Source organism: Puntigrus tetrazona, unplaced genomic scaffold (genome assembly GCF_018831695.1).
Source record: "Puntigrus tetrazona isolate hp1 unplaced genomic scaffold, ASM1883169v1 S000000283, whole genome shotgun sequence".
NCBI classification, from domain to species: Eukaryota; Metazoa; Chordata; class Actinopteri; order Cypriniformes; family Cyprinidae; genus Puntigrus; species Puntigrus tetrazona.
The window spans coordinates 712,501-739,820 of record NW_025047944.1 but is presented as its reverse complement, the minus strand read 5'-3'; the positions used below and the strand labels follow the sequence as shown (position 1 = coordinate 739,820).

Genomic DNA, 27,320 nt, shown 5'->3' with positions numbered 1-27,320 from the left:
TATACAGTATATACAGTATGGGTCAAAGTTGTTAAGACGTCCAGATCAAAAAAATCTATAAAGGTAATTTTATGTCCGTAAAAAGCATGTAAAATGTAAGCAAAGTGTCTGCTTTGAAGGGTTCAAATAAGTTTCAGGAGAATAAAATGTCCAATTTTTGGTTGAAATACTTGTCCTTTATTGTAAAAATTTAAACAACATGCTTAATATATATATATATATATATATATATATATATATATATAAAAATGTATTGTTTTAAATTAGTAAAACTGACAAATGGGCAAAACCTAGGACAGTGGCAAATTAAAAAATGTAAAATTAAAAATTTTAATATGTCATAAGTTTATTGTTGCAAATAATCCTGACAAGATTATTACGCTGAATGCCATTTTAGTGTCTGTCTTCTGTAAATCAGGGATATTATTTTTTGTTTAGACTTTTACTTTCAGCTTTTTTACTTTTTTTTTTTTTTTTTTTTTTTTTTTTTAAGGGGGAGGGCAACAACAATTTAAAGCAGTATTACACTTATTGTTTTTATGCTTATTGTTTAATCACGTACTTAAACTCCTTTTAAATAACTCTAATTTTATGAGGTCTCGTAAACACGCACATTATACGCACAGTACAATCACAAAATGTGGCTGCAGTGCAATGTTTTGCGCGTCGACTTCTTCTAAAGCCAGCTGCACCGCCGTACACGTCACGTATAAAACATGGCCTTACGTTAGCATACATTTAATCACCAGCAATCCTTTTCAGAAGCTGCTTTTTGTCGCTCGGATGCTTTGGTTTTAAAGTCCCCATGAAATCAGGATCAGAATACACAACAAACAAATGAGATTATCGTTACGGCTTCAGATGATGTTTTATTATGAAACGTTAGTGATTTTATGGGGTCTTTATCTCAGCGGCGCTGCATTGCTGTCACTGCTTTAAACTCATTCCATGTCGTTGCTGTTTTAAGTAAAGCTTCAGAGAAAGTTTGCCGTTGTTTCTCCAGAGAAAACCCACCCGCGGTGATTTGGTCTGATTTTAAGGCTGAGCGCGATCCGGGTGGTTTTCTCTCCTGCTGATCAGCTGAGATGTTTTCTGATGAATTTCTCAGGCATATAGTGGTCTGCGGTCACATCACGCTGGAGAGCGTCTCCAACTTCCTCAAAGACTTCCTACACAAGGACAGGGATGATGTCAATGTAGAAATAGTTTTTCTCCATAAGTAAGTGCAATGCGGAAATCGAATGGGGTTGATTTGAAGAACGCTGGTGCCGCTCTGTTTTGGTCTCACTATGTGTGTGTGTGTGTGTGTGTGTGTGTCTGCGCGTGTGTGTATCTGCGCGTGTGTGTGTGTCTGTCTGTGTGTGTGTGTGTGTCTGTCTGTGTGTGTGTGTGTGTGTGTGTCTGTGTGTGTGTGTGTGTGTGTGTGTGTGTGTGTGTGTGTGTGTGTGTGTGTGTGTGTGTGTGTGTGTGTCTGTGTGTGTGTGTCTGTGTGTGTGTGTGTGTGTGTGTGTGTGTGTGTGTGTGTGTGTGTGTGTGTGTGTGTGTGTGTGTGTGTGTGTGTGTGTGTGTGTGTGTGTGTGTGTGTGTGTGTGTGTGTGTGTGTGTGTGTGTGTGTGTGTGTGTGTGTGTGTGTGTGTGTGTGTGTGTGTGTGTGTGTGTGTGTGTGTGTGTGTGTGTGTGTGTGTGTGTGTGTGTGTGTGTGTGTGTGTGTGTGTGTGTGTGTGTGTGTGTGTGTGTGTGTGTGTGTGTGTGTGTGTGTGTGTGTGTGTGTGTGTGTGTGTGTGTGTGTGTGTGTGTGTCTGTGTGTGTGTGTGTGTGTGTGTGTGTCTGTGTGTGTGTGTGTGTGTGTGTGTGTGTGTGTGTGTGTGTGTGTGTGTCTTTTCAGTATTTCCCCTAATCTTGAGCTGGAAGCCTTATTCAAGAGACACTTCACACAGGTGGAGTTTTACCAGGGATCCGTCCTCAATCCTCACGATCTCGCTCGAGTCAAGGTACAGTCTGCAGAGCTGCTTTGATAAATTAGTGAGAGGAAAAAAAACATGCATAAAGAATCGTGGCCATAACGAATCTACTGCTTGTGTAGACTGAATCAGACTTTGTTGTTATGTTATATATTATAGTGGACTAAAAGCATTATGCACATTTCACTGATATGAAATATAATATAAAAATAGTGTTTTATTGCGGTTTGCAGAAGCAGTGTTTGTCATTTTTGTTTAGTTTAACTTCAGTGCAATTAAAGAAAGCACATGAAATAAACTAAACAAAACACGCACAGCAGAGTTACTAAAGCTTTAACTAAAATTAAGGTGAAAGCAAAATGCAAAAATAATGAATTCATGAATTAAACAAAAACTATAATAGCACTAAATAATACTAAAATTGCACCCTTTAAATATTTAAATTAAATAAAAACATTAAACGAATACGCTATAATAAATACTAAATCAAAACTGAAGTAAAAATACAAATATTTCACTTGAAAGAGAACATTGTAAAAATTATAGGATGCTAAATTTTTTTTTTTTTCTCGTAATTTTAACTGATCAGTCTGAATGATTTGCTAGTGAAAGAAAAAGCGCCATTTATTAACGTCCTGTTTATTTTTAACTCATTTTTCTAGATCGAGTCAGCCGATGCCTGCCTGATCTTAGCCAATAAATACTGCGCAGATCCCGACGCTGAAGATGCATCCAATATCATGAGGTACGGAAAAAATACATTAAATAATATTTAGTGAATCACACACAAAAAAAGCAACTTTTGATGTGTTTTTCCAGGGTGATATCCATTAAAAACTACCATCCAAAGATACGAATCATAACACAGATGCTGCAGTACCACAATAAGGTGAGCGTTTCCGTTTGTCACCGGACCCAAATATTATTTATCCCTTTTAGTGGTCTTCTCTAGGATCAGTCGAGCTGCTGTAACTTTACAACTAAGAATCGCAAGATGTTCTGGATGAAGTTTGCACATGAAAATGCTCTCCAGGCTCATCTTCTGAACATCCCGAGCTGGAACTGGAAGGAGGGCGATGACGCTATCTGCCTCGCCGAGCTGAAGCTGGGCTTCATCGCTCAGAGCTGCCTGGCCCAGGGGCTGTCCACCATGCTGGCCAACCTCTTCTCCATGAGGTCCTACATCAAGGTCAGCTCTCGCTCTGGAGCGGACAGAGCCGCCGTCCGAATCCTGAACTCCTAAATCTCACCACTCACTTCTGTTTAGATTGAAGAAGACACCTGGCAGAAGTATTATTTAGAGGGAGTGGCCAATGAAATGTACACCGAGTATCTGTCCAGTGCCTTCGTGGGTTTGTCTTTCCCCACCGTCTGTGAGTAAGTATGATGAAAGTCATCGGAACTAGGAAAATTATATATATATTTTAAAATATTTTTAATATTTTTATATTTTATATTTTAAGTATGATGAAAGTCATCAGAACTATGAAAATTATATATATATATATATATATATATATATATATATATATATATATATATATATATATATATATTTTATATATATTTTTTATATTTTAATATTTTATTTTTTATTTTTTATATATTTTATATTTTAAGTATGATGAAAGTCATCAGAACTATGAAAATTATATATATATATATATATATATATATATATATATATATATATATATATATATATATATATATATATATATATATATATATATATATATATATGTTTTATATTTTTATATTTTATATTTTATATTTTAAAGTATGATATGAAATATCATCAGATATATATATATATATATATATATATATATATATATATATATATATATATATATATATATATATATATATATATATATATATATATATGTTTTATATTTTTATATTTTATATTTTATATTTTATTTTTATATTTTATATTTTAAGTATGATGAAAGTCATCAGAACTATGAAAATTATATAAATATATATATATATATATATATATATATATATATATATATATTTTTTTTTTTTTTATTTTATATTCTATATTTTATTTTTAGACTTTGTACACTTCTTCTTTATATATATTTTTTATATTTTATATTTAGTCAGTATTATTTTATATTATATTTTATTATTTTATATTCAGTCATGGGTGCTAAAACAGGTTTTCTGATATCTTGATTGTTCCGGAACGGTTCTGTATGTTTTGGTTGTAAAGCTGCAGCTGTAAAAGAGGCAAATAAATAAGGAAAGCAGTGTTGCTCGTTTCGTTTGAATCCATGTTTTGTTTCTCTGTAGACTCTGCTATGTGAAGCTGAAACTCCTGCTGATCGCGATCGAGTATAAATCAGACCAGAGAGAAAGCAGGTCAGTCTGATCTTCATTAAAAACATTCAGTCCTGAAAGATCCAGTATCCTGACAGATATATATATATATATATATATATATATATATATATATATATATATATATATATATATATATATATACACTCTTGACTCAGATGCAGTGTTATTGTTTTAATTTTAGTTCCATTATTTTTATTTTACTGATTTTGTTGTGCATTTTTGTCATGCACATGGTTTTTACGCATGATTTTGTATTTTAGTGCATTAAGTTAAACGTTAGGTTTTTCATTTTTTTGTAGTTATTTCCGAAACCTTAGCATTTGCTGGTTTTTGCTATTTTTTCTCTTAGTTAAATGTTAATTTTATTTCAAGTAACAAAAATGTTTTTTTTTTACGGTTTCAGTTCGAGTGTTAATGAACAATAATTATATTCTTGTATAACCCGCATTTAGTGGCTCGTCTGACTTTGCTGCCGTTTGTGTTTGTTTCACACAGGGGTGGAAAATGGTACGATATGACAAGGTTTCATTTGGTGTGGTCACGTCATGCCAAATTCTCTTGAAAATTTACTCGCCATATTTCCCTGAAACAGTTTTAGGGTCTTTAGGGTCTTTACGTGCTTGGTGAAAAGTCGAAAACGGTATTGCAAATGGCTTTTAGTCAAGGCGGTGAATTATCTGTGTAGATTTTCAAGGGATACTGTTGTTCATTTTCTGTACTTGTGTGTGTGTAAAGTGTAACGTGGCGCTGAAACCAGCGGTGAAGTATCCGCCACTGCCCTTCTGAACGTCTTTAATGCTTCTCCTCTCAGCAAATCTCTTATAAGAAATTAAATCTCTTAGTAGAAATTAAACATGCTACACTTTTTAGGGATAGTTCGTACAAAAATGAAACGTCTGCCATCATTTGTTCGCTCTCCTGTCGTTCTAGACCTGTATGACTCCTTTTGTGGAACGTTAATAGGACGTTTTAGGACACCATCAAGCTCCAGAAAAGACAAAACAATACCACTGACTCGTTTTCAAGCAATTAAAGTTGATGTTTAGTGCAGAGTTAGCACGGGCCTTTAAAATCAGCACTGTCCAGGTATTATTTCTTTGATTGCAAACAGCGTGCGACTGATTGTAATGCAGCCTGAAAAACATAATCAGGAGATCTGACGGGAAAATAATCAGTAAGCTGTATGTTTTACAAAGCTGTTGTATATCTAAGGCATTGGGCTAAATACCTCTTTTAATGTTCCATGGAATAATAAAAAATGAGAGTGGAAATGGTGACAGATGTGCTATTTTGGGTGAACTATTCCATGCTTGCATGTCTGTTAACAAAGTGAACTAATACTATGTGTCTGCATGCAAAAATGTCCTCCTAAATGGTTTAAAACAGCTCAGGCATAGCAATAACCTTCATCGCAACAAACAGATACAAAGAGCAGTTAATAAATGCATGTTGTCATTAACATGAAAATGGACGTGATGCTTCTTTTTCTGTTTTCTGGGTGATTTGGACGTTACTGTGCAATGTATTTCTTTGGTTAGGTTTTAAATGTGTTTTCACTTTGTGGCATGAGCTGTTCGGTCTTCATAAGCTGAGAAATTATGATTTAAAGGGAGGCATTTCTGAGAACATCCTGTGGGTCATGAGTGTTGTTGGTGTTTTACAGCACACTGATCAACCCGGGCAATCATGTGAAGATGCAGGAGGGAACTCTGGGCTTCTTCATCGCCAGTGACGCCAAAGAAGTGAAGAGGCGAGGAGATGATGATTTCATAAAAATGTTTTAATGCATAGATTCATATCGTAAGAGCTCGTATGCTGCGTGGACGGTTCGAATAAAATTGCCTTTTTCCATTAGGGCACTTTTCTACTGCAAAGCTTGTCACGATGACATTACAGACCCGAAACGGATCAAGAAGTGTGGATGCAAGCGGAGTAAGTTACCATACTTTCACTGTTTGTTTTGATTTTCTACACTATTTTCTATTTTTTTAATCAGCTGGATTTCATACCACTTTGACTTTTATTCGACCAAATATGAAAAAGTATTTTTTTGATTACAACATTTATTAAATACCTAATCGTGCAGGCTCTGTTGTGGGATCAGGAATCGTCGAGCTGGATTTGTCGTGAGGTTTTTACATCGCACTTGACCACAAAGTCTTCCCACAGCTGGAAAGCACTGATTTAGATATCACCGTACTGCCTGGCAACATTATCAGATTTTACCTCCACCTGATGCTTTTAAAAGAAATCCAGTCATTTTTTAGTAATTGACACGTTTTCCCTTTTTCTCGCTGCCCTGGCTCTGTGATCATTCCCCCCACCCTCTGATAGTGTTGTATTGTGAGTAATGACTGTAGATTTATACTGTAGCCTGCTGCATGTGTGAATGTTAAACTACATCTTCATATCCACCCGCCGTCCTCCACCATCACCACCAGCAGGAGACAGCCGTCCTAACAGGCTCCTAACAGCACTTGGGCTTTTCTGAGAATTATTCTGTTTTGAGTTTAGACATCACCCCTTATGTTTTTTTCTTTAAATAATATTTTTTGTTCATTTACGAGTATAAACGTTGCGTTATTTAAATGTTAAAAACACTCTTACGTTTTATAAACCACGCGAGCTCCTGGTATATCTCCTCATTCATCTCCATGCATTTCTATGCTTTACTTGCGTCTCTAAAATACAGTGTTCCCGTTAACATAAAAAATAATTAAAACAGCATTGGAACTCTTTGAACTGATATCTTGCAGTTGAAAAATACAACGGATTTTACTCTGTAATAGAATTGCGCATGACTTGATAACAAACCTGTTTTTCTGAAGGTGTTCCTCAGGGCTCTATACTTGGCCCGCTGTAGTTTCTGGATGTCCATCTTCTGTTAGCGAAAAAATGCTCCCATCCATTAACGTGCTTCTCCTCCTCCTCTCCCCTCATCCCCTCCATGACCGCAGCCAAGAAGCCTGCCTACGAGAGAATGCATCTGGCATGTTGTGTAGCTTGCGGTGGGGCAGAACGTGGCTGCTCGTGCATGTCAGACAGTGTGGCTAGTAACATGGAGGTGCTGCACCGTGGCTTCCCCTTCTCTCCCGTGTCTCTGTATGATAACAAGACCACTTTATGCTCCTGTAAGTGAACGTCTTCCCTGTGGCGCCCGTGCCAAGTGCCCGTGTAGTCATCTGTGCCCGCTACATGTGTATATGCCATCTGGCTGGTGACGTACCATGTAGTGGTGGCATCTGATGTGGTGAAGATTGCCGTAAGCCCGTGGACATATGTGTGTGGTAGACTTGGCCTCCTGCATGCCGTTCGTGTGAGTTGTATCGATGCGGTTTAGTAGTTCAGTTTTGTAATCCATCGACTCTTCATTGCAATGCTTTATTTTACGTTCGGCTGTGTACAGTGGCCTTTATCTGAACGTGTCGTTGAAGCATAGTGTGTGCTGTGTTTTATGCTAATTATCTAGATGTTGGGTATGGTGATTGACATTACTAACAGGAGGTTTACCTCATAGATTTCGCTGGTGTCCCAGCCTGGCCATGCTGGTTAGATTGGTGAAATTGGATGCTTTGGGTCGGATGGTCAGGCTCGGAGACTAGTTACTTTTTTGTGCGTGGTTGAAGATAGTCAGTTCTAGATGTTAAAAAATAAGCCACTTATTTCCATTTTCTTTGTCGCTGGTTCATCCTTTTCATCGTTGTCTCACTTTAACCTCATTTTGTCTTTGCATTTTCTCAGCTAAAAGTAACTATAACGGATACATCAAATCAAGTAAGTCTTTTCCCCGTTTTTACTCATTTGTTTCTTAACCGTCTGCTGCTTCTTCGTCACTCTTCTCTTCATTACCGCCGTACTTCCTGCTCATCCGAGCGTTTTATGATGCATATGTTTAAACTGAGATGCAGAATAGGTGTGGATTATATACAGTGACCCGCAAAAGGTATTCGGACAACTAAGACCTACATAAATTAAAGCAAAATGTAGAGAAATATCTTTTTTGCATTCGTTGGTCATTAATAACAATAAGTGGCTGTATGAAGTTTGCACAGGTTGTGTCCTAATGCTTTGTGTCTTAATATAATACATCTCTGTAGGCATCTGCTCTCATTCAGCACTAGATGGTGCTGCGGCATTAATAATGTGGAGCTCTATCTTCAGAAATGTTGTAGATTTGAGAGCTTTAAATTTGACGTGTCTTTATTGTTTTCTAAACATTTGTGAAATTTTCCCTTTTTTCCTTAGTTTTTTTTTACGAGGCAGAACATGTCGGCTGATGGTCGAGTTTAAGAATAATATCCGTATAAAACCACTGCTAGCTGACAGATATCTCTGAAAGAAGGATTGGCTCAGTGACTGCGGAGGATCGATAATAAATCAGTCATTAAATATTCAAAAGTAATTGTTAAATATATGTTGTAATAAAATCGGTATTCAGAGTCAGCATAGAAATAATACTATTATTTAATTTCCATGAAAAAAATGTGTAAATTAAAATTTTAATAAAAATACAAAAAAAACCAAAAAATACATAAAATACAAAAATATGAAAACAGTGGTTATATATATATATATATATATATATATATATATATATATATATATATATATATATATATATATATATATATATATATATATATATATATATATATATATATATATATATATATATATATATATATATATATATATATATATATATATATATATATATATATATATATATATATATATATATATATATATATATATATATATATATATATATATATATATATATATATATATATATATATATATACACACATATATACATATATATATACAGTATATATATAAAAACATAAATGTTTCTATTAGAAAACACTTTAAAGCATGATTTCTAAAATGAATATAGCATCAATCATACGTTAAAGACAGTAAAAATGGGTGATTCTCTTCATTGCCTGATTATGGGTGTTTCTTGTCTGACAGTAAACGATGAGCTCGGTCCAACATTCCAGCCCCAGAATCCCAAACCCGTCCTAAAGCGAGCTCAGTGCGCAGCGAGAGCGCCTCCTGCTGTCCCGGCCGTCCGTGTGTCCGTGCCTTTAGTAAATAACCGTAAAGGCAGTCTGCTGTCTCCGGCCGCCTTATACCTGCACAGACTCAGTCTGGCCGGCTCTAGAGAGCTGTATGCGAGCGGCGCAGGAGCGTCTGATGCCAGCCGTCTGCATCGGGCCTGTAGTCTGCCTGTTAAATACAGATATCATTCCAGCCACGGCTCCAGCTCCACACTCTGTAAGACTCGGCCTGGCTTTGTGGGAAATGCATGCCGACTAACAGAGTTCAGAAATACTAAACACTATCCTGAATCGCAATATGAAAAAAAAAAAAAAAAGCATTTGTTTAGTTTAGACATTATATTATATTTTCTAAAGAGAGAAAGCAAGTGGGTTGTTCGAGGGAGAAAATGTATTTGATTTTGAGGAGAAAAACGTCTTTTAAAAAATCCAGCTTTTAAGAAATTATTTTAGGAAAGAAGAAAAGAGAAAAAACGTTTTTGATGGATATTTGGAAGAGAAAAAAAATTTTTTTACTTCTTTTTCTTTTCTATTTTTTATGTTGCAATTTAGAGCTTCTGAAGTCCTGCATTAATTCATGATGAAATACAAAAAATTATATAATAAATAAATATATTTATAAAAGTAAGAACCGATGCAGACTTTACTTTGAAATTATCTCGCAAATAATTGCAAAGGAAGGGTCAGTAACGCATTGAATTAAACTGAAGTATAAGTTAGTATTTTAAATCTAGTCATTTTAATTTACGACTTAAAAAAAACAATGCTTATACTATTCAAATAACAAATAAGTATTATAATCCTCTCCCCGCGGAACCAAATTGTTAAAATAAATAAAATGTATAAATATTTAATAAAACTAGTAACTATTTAAAATGTTGCAAAATGCATTACAAAATGGTATTATGAATATTTTGCTGCAAATTTAATCATTTTACCGCTTTCGGTTGAAAATAATGCTGAATTAAAGCAGGACATAACGCTTTACTTACTCGAAACCTTTATATATAATGCATTATTAAAAATGAACACGGTTATAATACCAAACGCTGTATATTTAATGTTACGCATGCATTATAAAGTGACATGACCACCAGCTTCAGAATGCATTTGAACAGTTATTTAGGAAAATGTATAATGCATTACAATGTACATGATCTATTATACATAAAGAGTTGAAGGAAAGCTATCCCGGTTTCTCTGTCCCTGTGCTTCATCTCTTCTGTGTGTTTCGTGGCCGTTCTCAAACTGTGTGTGGTGTTTCAGTAGTGGAGGAGGAGCAGCAGTCGGCTCTGTCGCCCAAGAAAAAGCAGCGTAACGGAGGGATGAGAACGTCGCCCACATGCTCGCCCAAAATAATAAGGTAAGAGCGCAGCGTTGAACTCCCTCCACGCTCAGCATCTCTGTCACATGGTCCACGGCTGCAGCCAATCAGAGGCTTGAACCCCCGCTACCTGCCTCTTATCCCGTCCGCCGGAATTACTGATCCATTTATTGATTTTGACTGATGAAAGAGCTGCTAATGAATTAATAAAAGCCATTAATACGCAATGATGGAATGAGAATAATGTCTTCTGAATGCTTTCTCAGGACGGCAGGCAGAAATAATTCATACTGCATGGGCAGTAATTAATAGAAAGTGGGAGTTAGGGAAAAATAAATATATATATATATATATATGTGTGCTGTCAGATGATTGTACACAATCGCATTTTTATTTACATAATATATGTGTGTGTACTGTGTATATCTATTATGTATATATAAATATAGATGCATGTATATGTGCAGGAATTATATATTAACAATGTTTATATATGATATAGAATTTGATATAATTATATATGAATATAAATATATGTAAATAAATGCAAATATTTTCTAAATATATGCCGTATGTATGCATCTTCATATAGATAATAAATATATACACAGTACACCCACGTATATTATATTTTATATATTAATCAAAATAAATAATTTACTAGCACTTATTATTATTATTATATATATATATATATATATATATATATATATATATATATATATATATATATATATATATATATATATATATATGTGTATGTATGTAATATATATGTACATATATATATTATATACATATGCATCTAAACAGAGTGCAAAAGATCCCACAATATTTAACCATGTTTAAAAACATTAAATAAATTTGTTAGTAGCTTTTTGATGTAGCAAGACTGAACTGATGTACTTTAAATAATCAATACAACGACGTCTGTCTACGGAAAAAGATATTTTAGATATTTTAGCTATATTATAGCTTATATGTGTGTGTGTGTGTGTGTGTGTGTGTGTGTGTGTGTGTGTGTGTGTGTGTGTGTGTGTGTGTGTGTGTGTGTGTGTGTGTGTGTGTGTGTGTGTGTGTGTGTGTGTGTGTGTGTGTGTGTGTGTGTGTGTGTGTGTGTGTGTGTGTGTGTGTGTGTGTGTGTGTGTGTGTGTGTGTGTGTGTGTGTGTGTGTGTGTGTGTGTGTGTGTGTGTCTGTCTGTGTGTGTGTGTGTGTGTGTGTGTGTGTGTGTGTGTGTGTGTGTGTGTGTGTGTGTGTGTGTGTGTGTGTGTGTGTGTGTGTGTGTGTGTGTGTGTGTGTGTGTGTGTGTGTGTGTGTGTGTGTGTGTGTGTGTGTGTGTGTGTGTGTGTGTGTGTGTGTGTGTGTGTGTGTGTGTGTGTGTGTGTGTGTGTGTGTGTGTGTGTGTGTGTGTGTGTGTGTGTGTGTGTGTGTGTGTGTGTGTGTGTGTGTGTGTGTGTGTGTGTGTGTGTGTGTGTGTGTGTGTGTGTGTGTGTGTGTAGGAGGTTCTGCTGTAGCCTGAGGCTCTATCACTGGTCACCGCTGCATTAGACTGGATCAGTGTCAGGATCTGGGAGAGAGAACACACTCAACACACTCAGGAGAAACTAAATACTAAATACTGCACTTTTATGATGTACAGTGTGTGTGTATATATATATATATATATATATATATATATATATATATATATATATATATATACATTATATACATTTATTTTAGATTTTATAATCAGATTTTGGTCTTCTTGGCTTCAATTTATGTTGGAATATATAATTTTTAATAAGCAAGTTTTATTATTATTATTTTAATTTTATTATATAATTATAAATTGTGTATTTGCAATACAGTAAATGTGAGTATGTGTTTGTAAAATTACAATTATTTTATTGTAATTATTTCTTATATTTCTATTTCATATTTTTGTATTAGAATTATATATATATATATATATATATATATATATATATATATATATATATATATATACACACAATATACACAATAACTAAATGACAAAAATCATTAGTATATTAAGTAAAGATCATATTCCATATTTTATTATTTTTATACTGTAAATATGTGTGGTTGTCTTTATAAGTCGTTACCAAGGTAACTGATTATTTTAATAACAATTGCTTGTAAATAATATTCAATACATTTCTATTAAATAATTATAATATTATACATACACGCTTTTAATTTGTTAAAATATAATATTATATGTGTGTATATATAATATAATACACACACACATATATATATATATATATATATATATATATATATATATATATATATATATATATACAAACAAAAAATAGTTCTAAAATAATTTCTATGAACATTATTAATATATTAGAATTTATATTTTATATATAATATATATAATATATATATATATATATATATATATATATATATATATATATATATATATATATATATATTAATACACAAATGTGGAATATATGTTATATTATTTATTTAAATAATACTGTAAAAGGTTTCTTTATAAATCTATAAATATCATGTAATAAAAGATCACAGAGGTCCTGTAAACTATCATTAAAATGATGTTATAATCTTCATCTTCTGTTTGTCAAGTGCAATGTTTTAATGTGGTTTTAAATGTTACTTTGGGGTGAGATGTGGCTCAGGAGGTTAACCCTTTCCCTCCCGGGGGTTTCCTCTGGCTCGGTGCTGACCGCGTGCTTTCGTTGTCATTCTGTGCATTAAATGTGATGGACAGAGAGCTGGAGGAAGCGAGGAGAGCCTCTGCAGCTCTAATGGCCTCATGATTGAAAATAAAGTCATAACAGCCGCCGCGGCTGACGGATGGAAACGCTGTCTGACAGAATGCTGAAACCTTCACCTCTCTAATGGGCCAATCAAACGTCCCTGAGACCCTGCTCTCAATCACGTCCTGTAACACAAGCCCTGCTTCCCGGCGTCCAATTCATTCCCTGCAAACGTCCGCTTTATAAAGCCATCGATCTCGCTGCCGTTGGAAGGGAAACGTGAATTTGGCCGCTCAGGTGTTTTTGTGGTTTGTTGATTTCAGGCACGACCCGTTGTTGTTCCCCGGACACGATCAAATGGAAACGATGGATGAGAACATAAAGAAATATGATTCGACGGGAATGTTTCACTGGTGTCCGTCAAAAGACATAGAGAAGGTCATCCTGGTAAGATACGCAACATCTGAGGAGCATTACACTTTAGAAAACAGTATAACTCAGATATTATAACTCACAGATAGTAATACGTTCGTATTTTCCATTTTTAATTTTGGTAAATTTGTGTCAAATATAATATATATATATATATATATATATATATATATATATTTATATATATATATATATTTTTGTATTTTTATTTTTACCAATAATTATTTAATTCTTATTTTAATAGTTTTTAAATTTAAATTTTAGTCATTTTAGCACTTAAACCAATGTTGCCCTTTAACTAACTGAAATATTTATTTTATTTTATTTGTTTTTTTTTTAAAATCTTTTGCATCTTATTACTCGCATTGCTTAAAAATGTTTATTTAGTTTTCCCCCTTTGTTTTAGTTTAATTATTTTTACTTGTAGTTTTAGTCTTTGTAGTACTTGTTATTTTGATAACAGAAATATCTTTTTAAAGTATAACCGAAAGTAGCTATAGTACTTTATGTTTTTTGTCAAAAAAAAAAAAAAAATGTTTATTTAGTTTTCCCCCTTGTTTAAGTTTTCAACTTAATTTTACTTGTAGTTTTAGTCTAAGTTTACTTAGTAACTCTGAAAATATAATTTAAAAAAATATATAATTTTAAAAATATAATTTTTGTTGTTTATAATTTTTTGTCTTTTTTAAAGTAGCTTTTTTGTTTTGACTTTCCTGTTTTTTATGTTTTTTTCAGTTTCTTTGTTAAAATATCTTAATTATAAAATAAAATTTTTAAATAAAACTAAATTTAATTCTTCAATATAATAAAACAAAAAAAAAACGTGAACATTGCCTTTTTTGACTTATTTATTATTACTGAAATCATGGTAATAATTACTAAAACTAAACTAAACTATTTGAAATAGCAATTTTTGTTGTGTTTTTTTTATCTTTTTCTTTTATTTTAAATTTAGCTTCAGAAACGTCGCCTCGTCAACCAACAACCGATTTTTGTTGCGTCTTTTTGCGTCGGTGAGCATTTCTGTCAGTAATAAAACCGAAAGCCTTTAGCCTGTGTTATTTTTCAAATGCTAGGTCATTGTTTTGGCTTTAGCTAACAGTAGTGACTCTCTCAGACTCGCAGCGAGGCGGCCATGACGGTTCTGAGCGGTCACGTGGTGGTCTGTATATTCGGCGATGTGAAGTCGGCTCTGATCGGTCTGCGTAACCTGGTGATGCCTCTGAGAGCCAGTAACTTCCACTATCACGAGCTGAAGCCCATCGTCTTCGTGGGATCTCTGGAGTATCTGAAGAGAGAGTGGGAGACGCTACACAACTTCCCCAAAGTCTCCATCTTACCCGTGAGCAGCCTCTTTTAGACATCAGTCATCGTCTCATCCAGCCGACTGATTGCGTTCATGATGGAACACATTTTTTGCATTAGCAGTTTTCTGAAATGTTAGCTTGTGCATACGAGTCATTGTTGAATGAAAGCCTGCATACATTTCTAGTGCGAAAATCTAAACTCTGGATAAAGTCAGGTCAGAATGGACTTTTTTGGCGATAAAAATGTTTTGATGTAATCGAGCTAATTGCATATGAACAAAACCCTTAGTAAAAACCTTCAGGATATAGACTATGGGAATAAAAATGCGTGGGAAATAAAAAAAAAAAATATATATATATATATATATATATATATATATATATATATATAATCATGTAACAAATAGATAAAGTGCTATAAAAGAAACACTTAACAGTATGTTTTTGCCTAAAGCTCTCCTTAAAAATAAAGGTGCAATGCCGTCGAAGAACAACTTTTGGTTCCATCTTTTTCTTACCTTTATATAATCTTCTTTGCCACAAGAAGCTTTTGAAACAGAAAGATTCTTCACGGAACCATTTAGACAAAAATGGTAGCACCTTTATTTTTAAAAATGTTCATTTCGCCAATACTTTGAGCGTCACACATTCGATTGCATTGCATTGTAGAGCTAACCGACATGTCCGTAAAACGATTGGCTGATGTCTTGCGTGATGTTCAGGGAACGCCGCTGAGTCGGGCCGATCTGAGAGCGGTCAACATCAACCTCTGTGACATGTGCGTCATTCTGTCGGCCAATCAGAACAACATCGACGACGCCTCTCTGCAGGACAAGGAGTGTATTCTGGCGTCGCTCAACATCAAGTCCATGCAGTTTGACGACAGCATTGGACTCCTGCAGGCCAACTCTCAAGGTAAAGACACGACCAGATTTTCCTAAAATGCTCCTGTTGTGGGTAATGAAACGTTCATATTTTGGTTTTGGGCGTCCCAGCAAGGTCAGGAATGTATATGCATTTGTTCAATGACTCCCAAATGATTCATTCAACGATTCATGTCTCCAAACTCCTCCAGTGATCGGTTGATTTCATTTAAAGCAGTGTCTGTGAGCTTTTAACGCTCCCAAAGGCGACACCTAGAGGTCAAGAATGAATTTACATTTTCATTCAGACCAACGACAAAAGGCTGATAAGTGGGTGATAGTTTCATGTTGACTTCAAGAAGAAAGGGCTTGAGATATGTGTGTTTTGACCATATTTAGGTCCACATATGTGTCCCTGGACCTCGAAAAAAGTCATAAGTGTCAATTATTAGCAATCATCTGAAAGCTGATTTATGGTTTATTAGGATAAGAATCTGAGCGTGCAAAAAATCTAAATACTGAAAAAAACGCCTATTACTAATCAAAAGTTTAAATGTGTTTATGGTCAGAAATGTACAAAAGATCCTCATTGAACATGAAAAAAAAAAGAAAAATTGATCATTTTGATCCATACGGTGTATTTTTGGCTATTGCTGCAAATATACGCCAGCGACTTAATACTGCTTTTGTGCTCCTGGGTCACAAACCTCTGGAACTGAACCAAATGTGGACTTAAGAATAAGATAGGAGAAGGACAGCTGGTTAAGACCCATGACAATGCAACAGAGATCGCTTAAATGAACCTATTTGTCTAATAGAGCACGAAGTAAAAATAAAACGTCTTTTTAACCCCCCTGTAATTTATAGCATGGAATATGCAAATATTTTGGTGGTCATCGCTACTTATGTTCGTCTTTCTTCAGGAAAACTATAAATCCCAAATGTGAGCCAGGGAAGTGTGTGGTTGCTGTACTGATGTGTTTTTTGTGCTCCAGGCTTCACTCCTCCGGGCATGGATCGCTCGTCTCCGGAGAACAGTCCCGTTCACGGATTGGTGCGACAGGCGTCTATAACCACGGGAGCAAACATTCCCATCATCACCGAGCTCGGTGAGAAGCAGCTTCTACCCCAAAACTAACACAGCTGTTCATCAAGGATGCATTCGGCTGATCAACAGCATTCAAAGACCTTCAAAAAAACGTGCATGATTGTTGGAATTGGACAAAAATATGACCATCGTCTTTGTGAGAATCGATGCAAAAAAAACACAAATAAATTCTACTCGAGTCGTAATTGTAGTATTAAAAAGATATCTATTTCAAATGAATGAATGCAGCCCCGGTGAGCAAAAGAAAGTTTTAATAAAAATTGCTAACACTTTACAATAAGGTCCGATTAGTTAACATCAGTTAATGCAATCATTTTTGTTTTACAGTATTTATGAATCTTTGTTATTGTTAGTCAGTGTTTTTTTATATAGTTACATAATTATAGGGTTTTCTTTCATCAATATTTGAATGTTTTTATTTTTAGACGTTTTGTTTTCATTTTAGTTTTTGTGTGTGTTTTGAGATTTGTATATATTTTTTAATATGTCTCTATAGTTTTTATTTAACAGCTGTAATATTTATAACCAAGTTTAAATATTACATTAAATATAAACCTAATTTATTTAAAACAACGAGAGCGATTGCCCTGGCAACTAGCAAAAATGAGTTTGAGGTTTGATTTAATAATAATAATATTTTATAAGTTAAAGACATGTATAGCTTTAGTTACAGTAACTATAAAAACCCTGACATTAATTAACTGTTCATTATTAACTCAGGCCAAGTAAATAATATGAACTAATACCTTAGATTCGAATACTTAATATTAGTAAATAAACATGAATTTGAATATTTTATGTTAACAAATGGAACCTTATTGTAAAACAATCCCACTGCATTTGAGAGCGAACGGCTGTTTTATTAACGCTGCTGAAAATAACTGTGAAGCTAGTTTCTAGGTTAACGGCTGCAAAGTGTAAAGCAACTAAGCGGTTGGTTTTGGTAACTGGTTGTTTTATGCTGCTAGCTAAAACAGACAAGCTGCTGCCCCTGGTTTCTCTGAGCCAGGACAAGAGCAGCGGGAACAACATCCCAATGATAACGGAGCTGGGTAAGAACTCTGGAGGTGTTTTTCTCTGTCAGCATGCTGTGAGTCCCGTGTGCTTCTCTGCCGGTTGCGTTCAGAAGTGATCCGTCACTGTGTCTCTGACAGGAAACTCTTAAGGATCAGGGTCTGAAATGAACTTCCTGCTGCTTCTGAAAGACTCCTGCTGACCGCCAAGCAGCCATTGGGCCAATATTTATTTATTAATAATTCGAATCGGGTTTTACATTCTCTATTTTGATTTTAGTCAGTTCGTCGATCGCTCGTTACAATTTTTTAAATGGAAAAAAAAAGTCTTCAAATGCTAAAAACTAATTTAATGATTTGTAATGACCGTAAAACTGCATTAAACTTTATTTATTAATAATGAAAGATTAATTTGTTAACGTTATGAATGAGTTAAATTGTAAAATTAAATTTTTATTAATTTCTATTTGCCAAAGTGTATACGTTTTAGTTTTATTTACATGCCATAAACATAATTGCATAATTTTAAGTTCTTAAAAAGTTGACCCTTATGCAAATTAGATTTTTTTTTATCTAAATGTTCATTTTTGCAAAAATGTTATTTAACTTTTTTATTTTTATTACTATTTCTATTATTTTTTAAATGTCTACATAGTCATTTTTATTTAAGTTTTAGTTATTTAGTTATCAATTTAAGCTGAAAGAAAATGAGAAATGAAATAAAATATGCTTTTATATTTTAATTTAGTTCAAGTTCGTTGCAACGTTAACGATACCTTTTGCGTTGACTGACTCAATAAATATTACATAATATATACATAATGCATCGTGTCACGTTTCTGCTTAAAAGTCTAAAGAAGAGCTTCATCCGTACAATCTTTAAAGCTCTTGTTAAAGTTGAAGCAGTACTTGCCAAAAAGTTCATTTTTGACCGTGCTGTCCTGTCATTTTCTCTAAATATTTAGTAAGACTCCTCATTTAATGCAACACATTCCTCACAGTCAGTGTGTGTGTGTGTGTGTGTGTGTCTGCAGTGAACGACTCAAACGTCCAGTTTCTGGACCAGGACGATGACGACGACCCCGACACGGAGCTGTACCTCACCCAGCCCTTCGCCTGCGGGACAGCGTTCGCCGTCAGCGTGCTGGATTCATTAATGAGTGCCGTAAGTCCACCTTCATCAAAAGTACAGAACTAAACTAAATTACCCCCCAAAAAACTAAAATGACCCGTGGTTTTTATTTTGGCGTACTGATTACCGCTCGTTATAGTGCTACGGTTAAGCTATGGTTTGTGCACATGTCTTAATAGTTTTTATCTAAAAATAACAATTAATCATTCTTCAGTCGAACTGATTCAAAATTAATCCCATTTTTGATTTTGATAATATATGACATGTATAATAATGAAAGCCAAAATATTAAATGTCGTGGATGAATATTGACTATTCAGCACTATTTTGCAAAAAGCGTGTGCTACAAGTGGGTAGAAATGACTTGAGAAAGATGGCAGCATCATAATGTTATTTGCACATAGAAATTAATAGGATTTTTAGTAAAATATGTTGACTTTAGCAATCTTTGTTGCATTGTGTGCCAATGAAGACCCTTCAGATACGGGGGAAACGGCACTTTTCAGGTTTCCTCCAAAGTTTGCATGCTTATAACTCAGGAAGAATTCACGATATCTTAACGCCCTTTTAGATGTTGGGTCTTCACGCGCTTTCTTATAAGCATCTCTGTTTTTAGGGCCCCATATCGTTTGGTTCCAGAGATATTGGAACGTTAATATGGCTCCAGGCGTAAATCACTAACGTGTACCGCATTTGGGTCAGAAATAATGTTAAAAAGTCGCTGAGGTCCCCGTATCTAGATTAGGGGCCTCGAAATTTAAGTTCCCAAAAGAAACGGTTATTGACAAATAGAATCGAAAATCGAAAAAACGGCATCTTTAATATTTCTTGTATCTGTAAAAAAAATGTAACACTTTAAAATAGGCCACACTATTAACTACGACCACAAATTCTTAATTAATAGTTAGTAAGGTAGTTGGCTAGGATTAGGGACGTGCTTAATTAGCACTAATAAATGGCTAATATTGTGCTAATCAGCAACTGAACGAGAAATGAATGACTCTCTCTCTCTCTCTCAGACGTACTTCAATGATAACATCCTGACCCTGATCCGGACGCTGGTGACCGGCGGAGCCACGCCGGAGCTGGAGGGTCTTCTGGCGGAGGAGAACGCTCTGCGCGGGGGATACAGCACACCGCAGACGCTGGCCAACAGAGACCGCTGCCGGGTCGCTCAGCTGGCGCTTTACGACGGGCCCTTCGCTGACCTCGGGGTGAGACTGACCTCTTCGTGTCTAACCACCAGGTGATCTCGAGGAGATCAGAAATGACCTACGATATGTTAAAGCGCCCCTGTTAGGCGTCAAGAAAGGTCTATATTTTTAATTCTCCAGTGCAAGGTTAAAAAACGCTTTCATGGTCACTTTCAATATGCATTACTTTTACCGTATTTATTCAACACCTCCCAAACGATTCATTTCTTCAACTTCCTGCAGTGTTTGTGAGCTTTTAACGCTTTTCGAAAACGCCATCTAGTGGTGAAGAATGAATTTACATTTTCATTCAGACCGATGCGAACATTATATAGTTACATTAAGAAAATTACAGAGAATATATAAATTAATTATTCATAAATGAACACACGTAAATTAATTGTTCATCAAAATCGAATGCATAAATCTAAATATAATTTATTACATTTACATGAATTGAGTCCCAATCAAGTTATTCTAGCGACATTTCATTAAACAAATTTAGTCAGCTAAATTTGTTAATTTAAATGTAGTTACAATATATTGATTGCAACAGCTTTCCTTGAAAATAAATGAATACATTCAATTAATCTTAGTGAAGTTGTGTTCAAACAATTTGAGGTTTATATCGAACAAAGTGCTTTCGGTAAGTTTTTATTTTTGTTGTTGTTTGCGTGCATCGCCAAAAAAACCACTTGAATTCGATTAACTTTGCTTAAGTATTTGCTTAAATACAGCTTAAATACGTTTCCCTCTGTATCACCATGTAATGTTTGTGTTTTTTCAGGATGGAGGCTGTTACGGAGATTTATTCTGTAAAGCGCTGAAGACGTACAACATGCTGTGTTTTGGGATCTACCGATTAAGAGACGCTCATCTGGGAGCACCCAGTCAGTGCACCAAACGGTGAGTCAACCAGCTCTACTAGCTTTACTAGCTTACTTTCAGCTCTTTTTCAAATAAGTCTCTTTTATTTCTTTATCGATGTAGGCGATAGGGACCGATTCGGGCGGGGTGAAAATGTTGCAAATGAGATTGCAGATGTAAACAAAACGCTATTGGCTGTTTTAAAAAGGGGGCGGGGCTGCTGTTGAAATTGCGTCACCGCTGTTTCTAGGCACTTCGGGGGATTTTTAAGCGAGCTATTCGAGCGATTTCCAAGGCCAACCGAACTATTGAGTAAATCCTGGATGTTTGTGTGTCTTTCGTCAGATACGTGATCACGAATCCCCCGTACGACTTCGAGCTGGTGCCTACAGACCTGATCTTCTGCCTGATGCAGTTTGACCACAACGCCGGCCAGACGCGCTCCAACCTGTCCACTCAGTCCAGCTACTGCCCGAGCAAGAAGAGCCCGTCCGCCCACTCCATCCCCGCCTCCGCCCGGCCGGGCCGCAGCCGGAGCCGGGACCTGCGCGACAAACAGAAGTACGTCCCTCTGTAAGCGCCGCGGACTCTTATCGCAGACCCCGGACTTTATTTTTTTACACGTATCAAATGTTTACTTCGCACGTCATCTTTAGCGTACTAGAAGTGTCACCTGTACAAAGAGCGGCCAGCGTTTACATGCACCACCAACCACGATCAGTGCGTCTTACGCGGGTAACGCTGTGTTGGGTTAATGAATCAGTTTCACCGTTTTGCACTTTAACTGCACTTTAATCCTACAGTTTGACAACAGCTCGTGTGCTTCTTCATCGCATCACGCCTCCTGATAGTCCTCAGATAACACGGCTGCTGTCTCATGTTACCCACGTACAGTGGCTCCAAACGTCTGAAGCCTTGCGTTTTTAGTTCATATAAGATTACGGTCAGTCGGGACATTTAAATAATATCAAAGTGCCCCTATATGGGTTCTGAAAGGTTCATATTCTGGTTTTGGGAGTCCCCGATAACAGGTTGACAAAAACGTTTTTATTTTCATATCACACGCATTTATTTTTACCTTATTTATTCAACGAGTCCCAAATGATTCGTTCAGCGATTCATTTCTCCAAGCCCCTCCAGAGATCGGATTTTACTTAAAGCAGCGTTCGTGAGCTTTTAGCGCTCTTAAAACCTAGTGGTGGAGAATGAAATTACATTTTCATTCAGACCAAAAAGTTCGCGGAAATGTTAAAGTTACATTTTGACGTCAACATGAAATTGCTTGAGATTCATTTTACGACTCGTTTCACTGATTCTTTTCACTGATACGCAGTGCATTTTCAGATTTAAGAGTTTGCAGCATGTTTTAAATCTCTTAGACGTGTTACACGCTACATAAAAGTGTACAAAAATCCATAATAGTGGCACTTTAACAAACTGGTTTTTTACTGTATAACTACATCTTTTTGCAATTTTTGTGTTTTTTGCAATAGTTTCAGAACTCAAATAAGGTAAAACGAACATTTTGTGGATTTTAGGAATAAAGAATAAATGAATAAACAATGCATGCTCAAAACATGCTGACAAATACACCAAACGGTGAATTCATATTTGAATCGATAATATATGTGTATATTTATAACGTTTGCATAAAAACACACGCACATAAAGTACATATTTAAAAAAAGTATTTACATGCACGTATTTATAAATATATTTAAATTATAAATAAATTGAAAATATAAACAAAAATTAAATCGTAAATCAATTTTATTAAGAAATATCACATTTTATCAAGTATTAACTTAATACATTTTATATTAACCTGTGATGCATTTTTGAATATTTTAGATTTGTTTTGTAGGTTTTTCAACAACAAATTTGCTATTTGAATCGGTTTGCCTATATTTCAGTTGAACAAAATCAATATCTACAATCAGCATTTAGTCTGGTGACCGAAGCGAATATTACTTGATTGTATGTCATAACGTTTGCCAGACATCTGGAGCCACTGTACTTACTGTACGTGCTCATAAAGAATGTTTTTATTTTCCATTCACTGCCTTCTTGAGATGATAGATGAGGCGATGAGAGTTTGATCACACCAGCCTTGACAGAAACGCATAGCAAGACGTGTGCGAAGCGAAGGCCGTGTTTCCGACCGGGTGTACGGTCAGCTTAGCGACAGGTTCGTTGTGATTTTGATTCTCTGACGCCGAAGCATTATTCCTCATGCAGCCGTCGCTCGACCTTTCTGTGCTGAGAGTCATTTCACGAACGTTTTATCTTCCATTTTAAAATCTTCTCCATACTTCTGAGGCCGTTGAAGTCTTTTGGACTGAACCCGTGCTGTTCGGTTTGGTATAACTCACGTAATATCCGAAAATGTCGCGATGCTGCAAGTTGTTTGATGAGTATTTGTGAAGAAGCAAGCAGGACGTTCGTTTGCTTTTTATGTTCAATTCACGTTCATTGCTATAGTAAGACGCTCACACCAAAGTTTTGATTCTCTAAATATCACGTGTAAGAGAGTTTTCTTATATAATTATAATGAACTAGTGTATGCGATATCTTAAACATAATAAAAGTATTTTTTTTCTGTATTGATGATGTGACGACTTTGCTTTTAAAACACTTAAAGCATCTGCTTTCGCTCAGGGCCTCATTTTCATTTATATTACTTATTATTTACATTTATTTGTGCTTTTCATGTATATATATTTTTCAGTATTTTTACTGTGTTACTATCTTATTTGATTTTAAAATTAAATTTCGACTTTCATTTATAGTGTAATGTTTTTTTTTTTTGTTTTTTTGTTTATACGCTTTAAATATTTTACATTTGTAAGTTGACAACAATTTTAAACCCAAAGTACAAATACGCTTGTAAGTACTTTTAATATTTTACTGTATTTTACCATTTTAATAATTTAATTAAAATGTACAAATAAAATTATTAATTAATAATTCATTTATTTTAGAATTTAATTTTATTATAAAAATAATAATAATAATAAAAATATATATATATATATATAGTTAGTTTGCAATTATTTTAATGATTTAAATTTATTTTATAATTTTAATTATTTGGTGTTTTTTATACATTGATTTATATACTTGTGCATATCATGTATTTATGTGTGAGAATCACATTTTTATTTCATTGAATTGTTTTATTGTCTAAATTGATATCATTTATATTTAGAAATGTATGCATTATTTTTTATTTATTTTTTATTAAGTGTTTGTATATCGCTAAATATCTTCAACGTATGCACCAATATGAATGTGTTTTTGTGAAAAAAGCTGAGTTCCCTCAGAGAATGAGGACGTTTGAACTCACTCCATGTACTCTCTCTTTAAAGTGCGTCCAGGACGAATAGAGGGCTTTCAGGTATGGAACTAAATGCATGTCATTACTGCAACCATCTCTCATAATTCAGATGGTTATGAGCTGAAAAGTGCATTAAATCCGTCATGCCAGCATTAATTCTTTGCTTTCTGACTGAAAGCAAAGCAGCTTTTGGCGGTCCTGGCTGTTTTGCTGAAGGTCATCTCTGCAGTGCATGCGTCTCCAGATCCAGGGCTCTGCTGTAGTTCAGTATTTGTTTCGATCTCTTGATATCTATGATCTGCCATAACACTGAGAATGCTTTTACCATCGCGGCCGTCTGTAGAGGTTTAGCTCGCGTGTCTAGTACGTACTCTGTAGTATGCATGGTTTTGGTTTCCGAAGGTATGAGCATGATTGCAGCAAAGTCATTTAAAAGAAGTTCCTATAATGTAAATGGCCTAAAAAAAATATATATATATCAACATTCACATTTTGTATTAAAAAAAACGTGCAGTGATGCACAAAACATTGCATTGCAAGATTTTCTGGTGAAGTTGCTGGAGAAACTGCTCTTATTTTGTTTTGTTTTTTTTATATTTTAACCAAATATTACATTTTCTGAATTATAAAATTTTTTAATAATAATCTCCAATCAATCAAGACTTTTTAAACTCTATTTACTGGAATATTTAATGTTAAATTGAATCGTTTGCATTGAAATAGTACCAATTGTTAACAAATCATTTTTAACAAGTTAATAATAATTGTGCCAAAAAAAAGAAAGAAAGAAAGAAAGAAAGAAAGAAGAAAATACTAATTCTAATAAATACTAATAAAGTTGCTGAAGAAAGTTTTTTCAGTTATAAATGTATACAAATTAATTTAAGTATACATTTATAGTTTTAAATAGTTTATTGATAATATTTTTATATATAAAACAAATTAGCTAATTAAAAATATATATTTTTATGTATAATTATAAATATATAATATATATTTAAATAATATATAATTAAAAATATATTTTTAAATTAAAAAAAAAAATTGTTATGTTTGCAATCTTATCCTAAAACATTAAAATTGCTCAAATAACTGTAATGACTTTGCAATCACTTAACATCATTTTTTATTTTGAAACCAAATAAATTGTTAATGTAACGTTTATTAAATGTTAATGCAACAAGCATTTTTTATGGTTGCAATTTTAGTTAATATTATAATACTGTAATAACCTGCTATGAGTGCATCCAAACGTTTGAGAAGTCATCAGTGCATGAGGTGGAGCTTGCGTAGCTTAAGTTGCTTTCGTGCACTTCATGCTTCAGACGTACAGTAAACGATGTCCATCATTCTGCAGATAAAAACCGGTACACAGACGAACCTGAGAGCAGCTTCCCTAGAAACACGCAAACCAAACACACCAACGCACACACAGCCAATCAGAGCGCTCAGTACAAACCCACCAGCAGCGTCATCCAGCCAATCAGAGAAGTGGAGGAGGAGCCTTGAGACAGCCTCGCCTGGACTTCGCTGGTTCTCAGCTGCTTTCGCTTCTGGAGATCGAATGGTGACCGAACGAGACCGACACTGTTTATCACAAGCAAGAAAAAGGCTTTCTTAAACCCTCGTAATGCATTCAGGTCTGTTCTGAGCTGCAGGAGACGCAGCAAAATTGCAAAAAAGACCACGCAATTTTTGAATTCTTAAAATAAAAACAAATGTAATTTTGACGCCGAGCACAGTACATACGTCTATCCTCAGTTATCTATGGCGTTGCATTAGTGTCAAAAACATTCGTAAAATATATTTAGAAGGAGTGTAAAAATTCATTATTTAGTCGTTTGGAACGCTCTCGTCAGAGGAAGTGATGTCATTTCCTCCTCATCTTCAGCTGGGGGTGTTCCCATGACAACGAACGGGGCGTCCGCAGACGTCGCTCTTTTAATGTCATAAAGGTCTTTTTATTGCTTTCAGCGTAACTGTCGCAAATAAACACGCATTTTATATGTTTTTAAAATGAGCTAATATATATATATATATAAATGTGAATAACACTTAAGATACTGAAGATAAGGACATTACATCCAAACGACTAAATAATGAGTGTACACTAACAAGGGGATAAGGATGATCACTTTGTGATGCATAATACGTGTATTGTTACACCCCTAATATTTAGGCTCTTCCCCACATCTCACTAACTTTTGGGACTGAATTTTCGCTGATAAACACAGGAGTAATATATCTATGTTTCGTTTTATGCATCTTCTGAAATACAGAGATACAGCCGTCTGAAAAATGAGGGATCTGAGGGTGAAAACAAATCCAAATACTGATAAAATCGCCTTAAAAGTGAAGTCCTTAGCAATGCATGTTACTTATCAGAAATTAAGTTTTGTTGTAATTTCATAAAACATCTCCATGGAACATATATCGCTAATGATTTCTGCCGTATACATGGATTTTGGCATTTCGACTGTTTTTGGCTATTGCTACAAACATACCTGTGCTACTTGTTTTCTAAGATTTGTAGTTTCATAAATTTATGCTAAAGCTTTTGAGCAACGATGCATAATAAAGTCTCAGATTGTAGATAGCTATATATATATATATATAT

At 34.6% G+C, this 27,320-nt stretch overlaps 1 protein-coding gene across 11 annotated transcripts in view; it reads left to right on the top strand.

Moving 5' to 3' along the window:
- The window catches only part of LOC122333525 (calcium-activated potassium channel subunit alpha-1), an 84,044-nt gene that overhangs the window by 54,892 nt on the left and 1,832 nt on the right, over positions 1 to 27,320 (top strand). Inside the window, exons 10-34 of one of the 11 annotated variants that reach the window (XM_043231191.1) lie at positions 1,109 to 1,219; positions 1,886 to 1,991; positions 2,624 to 2,706; positions 2,781 to 2,850; positions 2,995 to 3,150; positions 3,229 to 3,338; positions 4,269 to 4,337; positions 4,815 to 4,826; positions 5,983 to 6,069; positions 6,175 to 6,251; positions 7,277 to 7,450; positions 8,061 to 8,093; positions 9,297 to 9,602; positions 10,652 to 10,748; positions 13,775 to 13,898; positions 15,001 to 15,225; positions 15,913 to 16,105; positions 17,049 to 17,162; positions 18,130 to 18,213; positions 19,209 to 19,339; positions 20,326 to 20,520; positions 21,287 to 21,405; positions 21,712 to 21,927; positions 24,735 to 24,763; positions 26,061 to 27,320. The exon at positions 26,061 to 27,320 is cut by the window's right edge and continues 1,832 nt beyond it. In XM_043231191.1, coding sequence (XP_043087126.1) covers positions 1,109 to 1,219; positions 1,886 to 1,991; positions 2,624 to 2,706; positions 2,781 to 2,850; positions 2,995 to 3,150; positions 3,229 to 3,338; positions 4,269 to 4,337; positions 4,815 to 4,826; positions 5,983 to 6,069; positions 6,175 to 6,251; positions 7,277 to 7,450; positions 8,061 to 8,093; positions 9,297 to 9,602; positions 10,652 to 10,748; positions 13,775 to 13,898; positions 15,001 to 15,225; positions 15,913 to 16,105; positions 17,049 to 17,162; positions 18,130 to 18,213; positions 19,209 to 19,339; positions 20,326 to 20,520; positions 21,287 to 21,405; positions 21,712 to 21,927; positions 24,735 to 24,763; positions 26,061 to 26,212 — 3,073 coding nt within the window. In that variant the 3' untranslated portion in view covers positions 26,213 to 27,320. Of the gene's footprint in view, positions 1 to 1,108; positions 1,220 to 1,885; positions 1,992 to 2,623; positions 2,707 to 2,780; positions 2,851 to 2,994; positions 3,151 to 3,228; positions 3,339 to 4,268; positions 4,338 to 4,814; positions 4,827 to 5,982; positions 6,070 to 6,174; positions 6,252 to 6,653; positions 6,663 to 7,276; positions 7,451 to 8,060; positions 8,094 to 9,296; positions 9,603 to 10,651; positions 10,749 to 13,774; positions 13,899 to 15,000; positions 15,226 to 15,912; positions 16,106 to 17,048; positions 17,163 to 18,129; positions 18,214 to 19,208; positions 19,340 to 20,325; positions 20,521 to 21,286; positions 21,406 to 21,711; positions 21,928 to 24,734; positions 24,764 to 26,060 lie in introns of all 11 variants that reach the window. The other 10 variants (XM_043231192.1, XM_043231193.1, XM_043231195.1 and 7 more) reach the window with 10 other exon arrangements.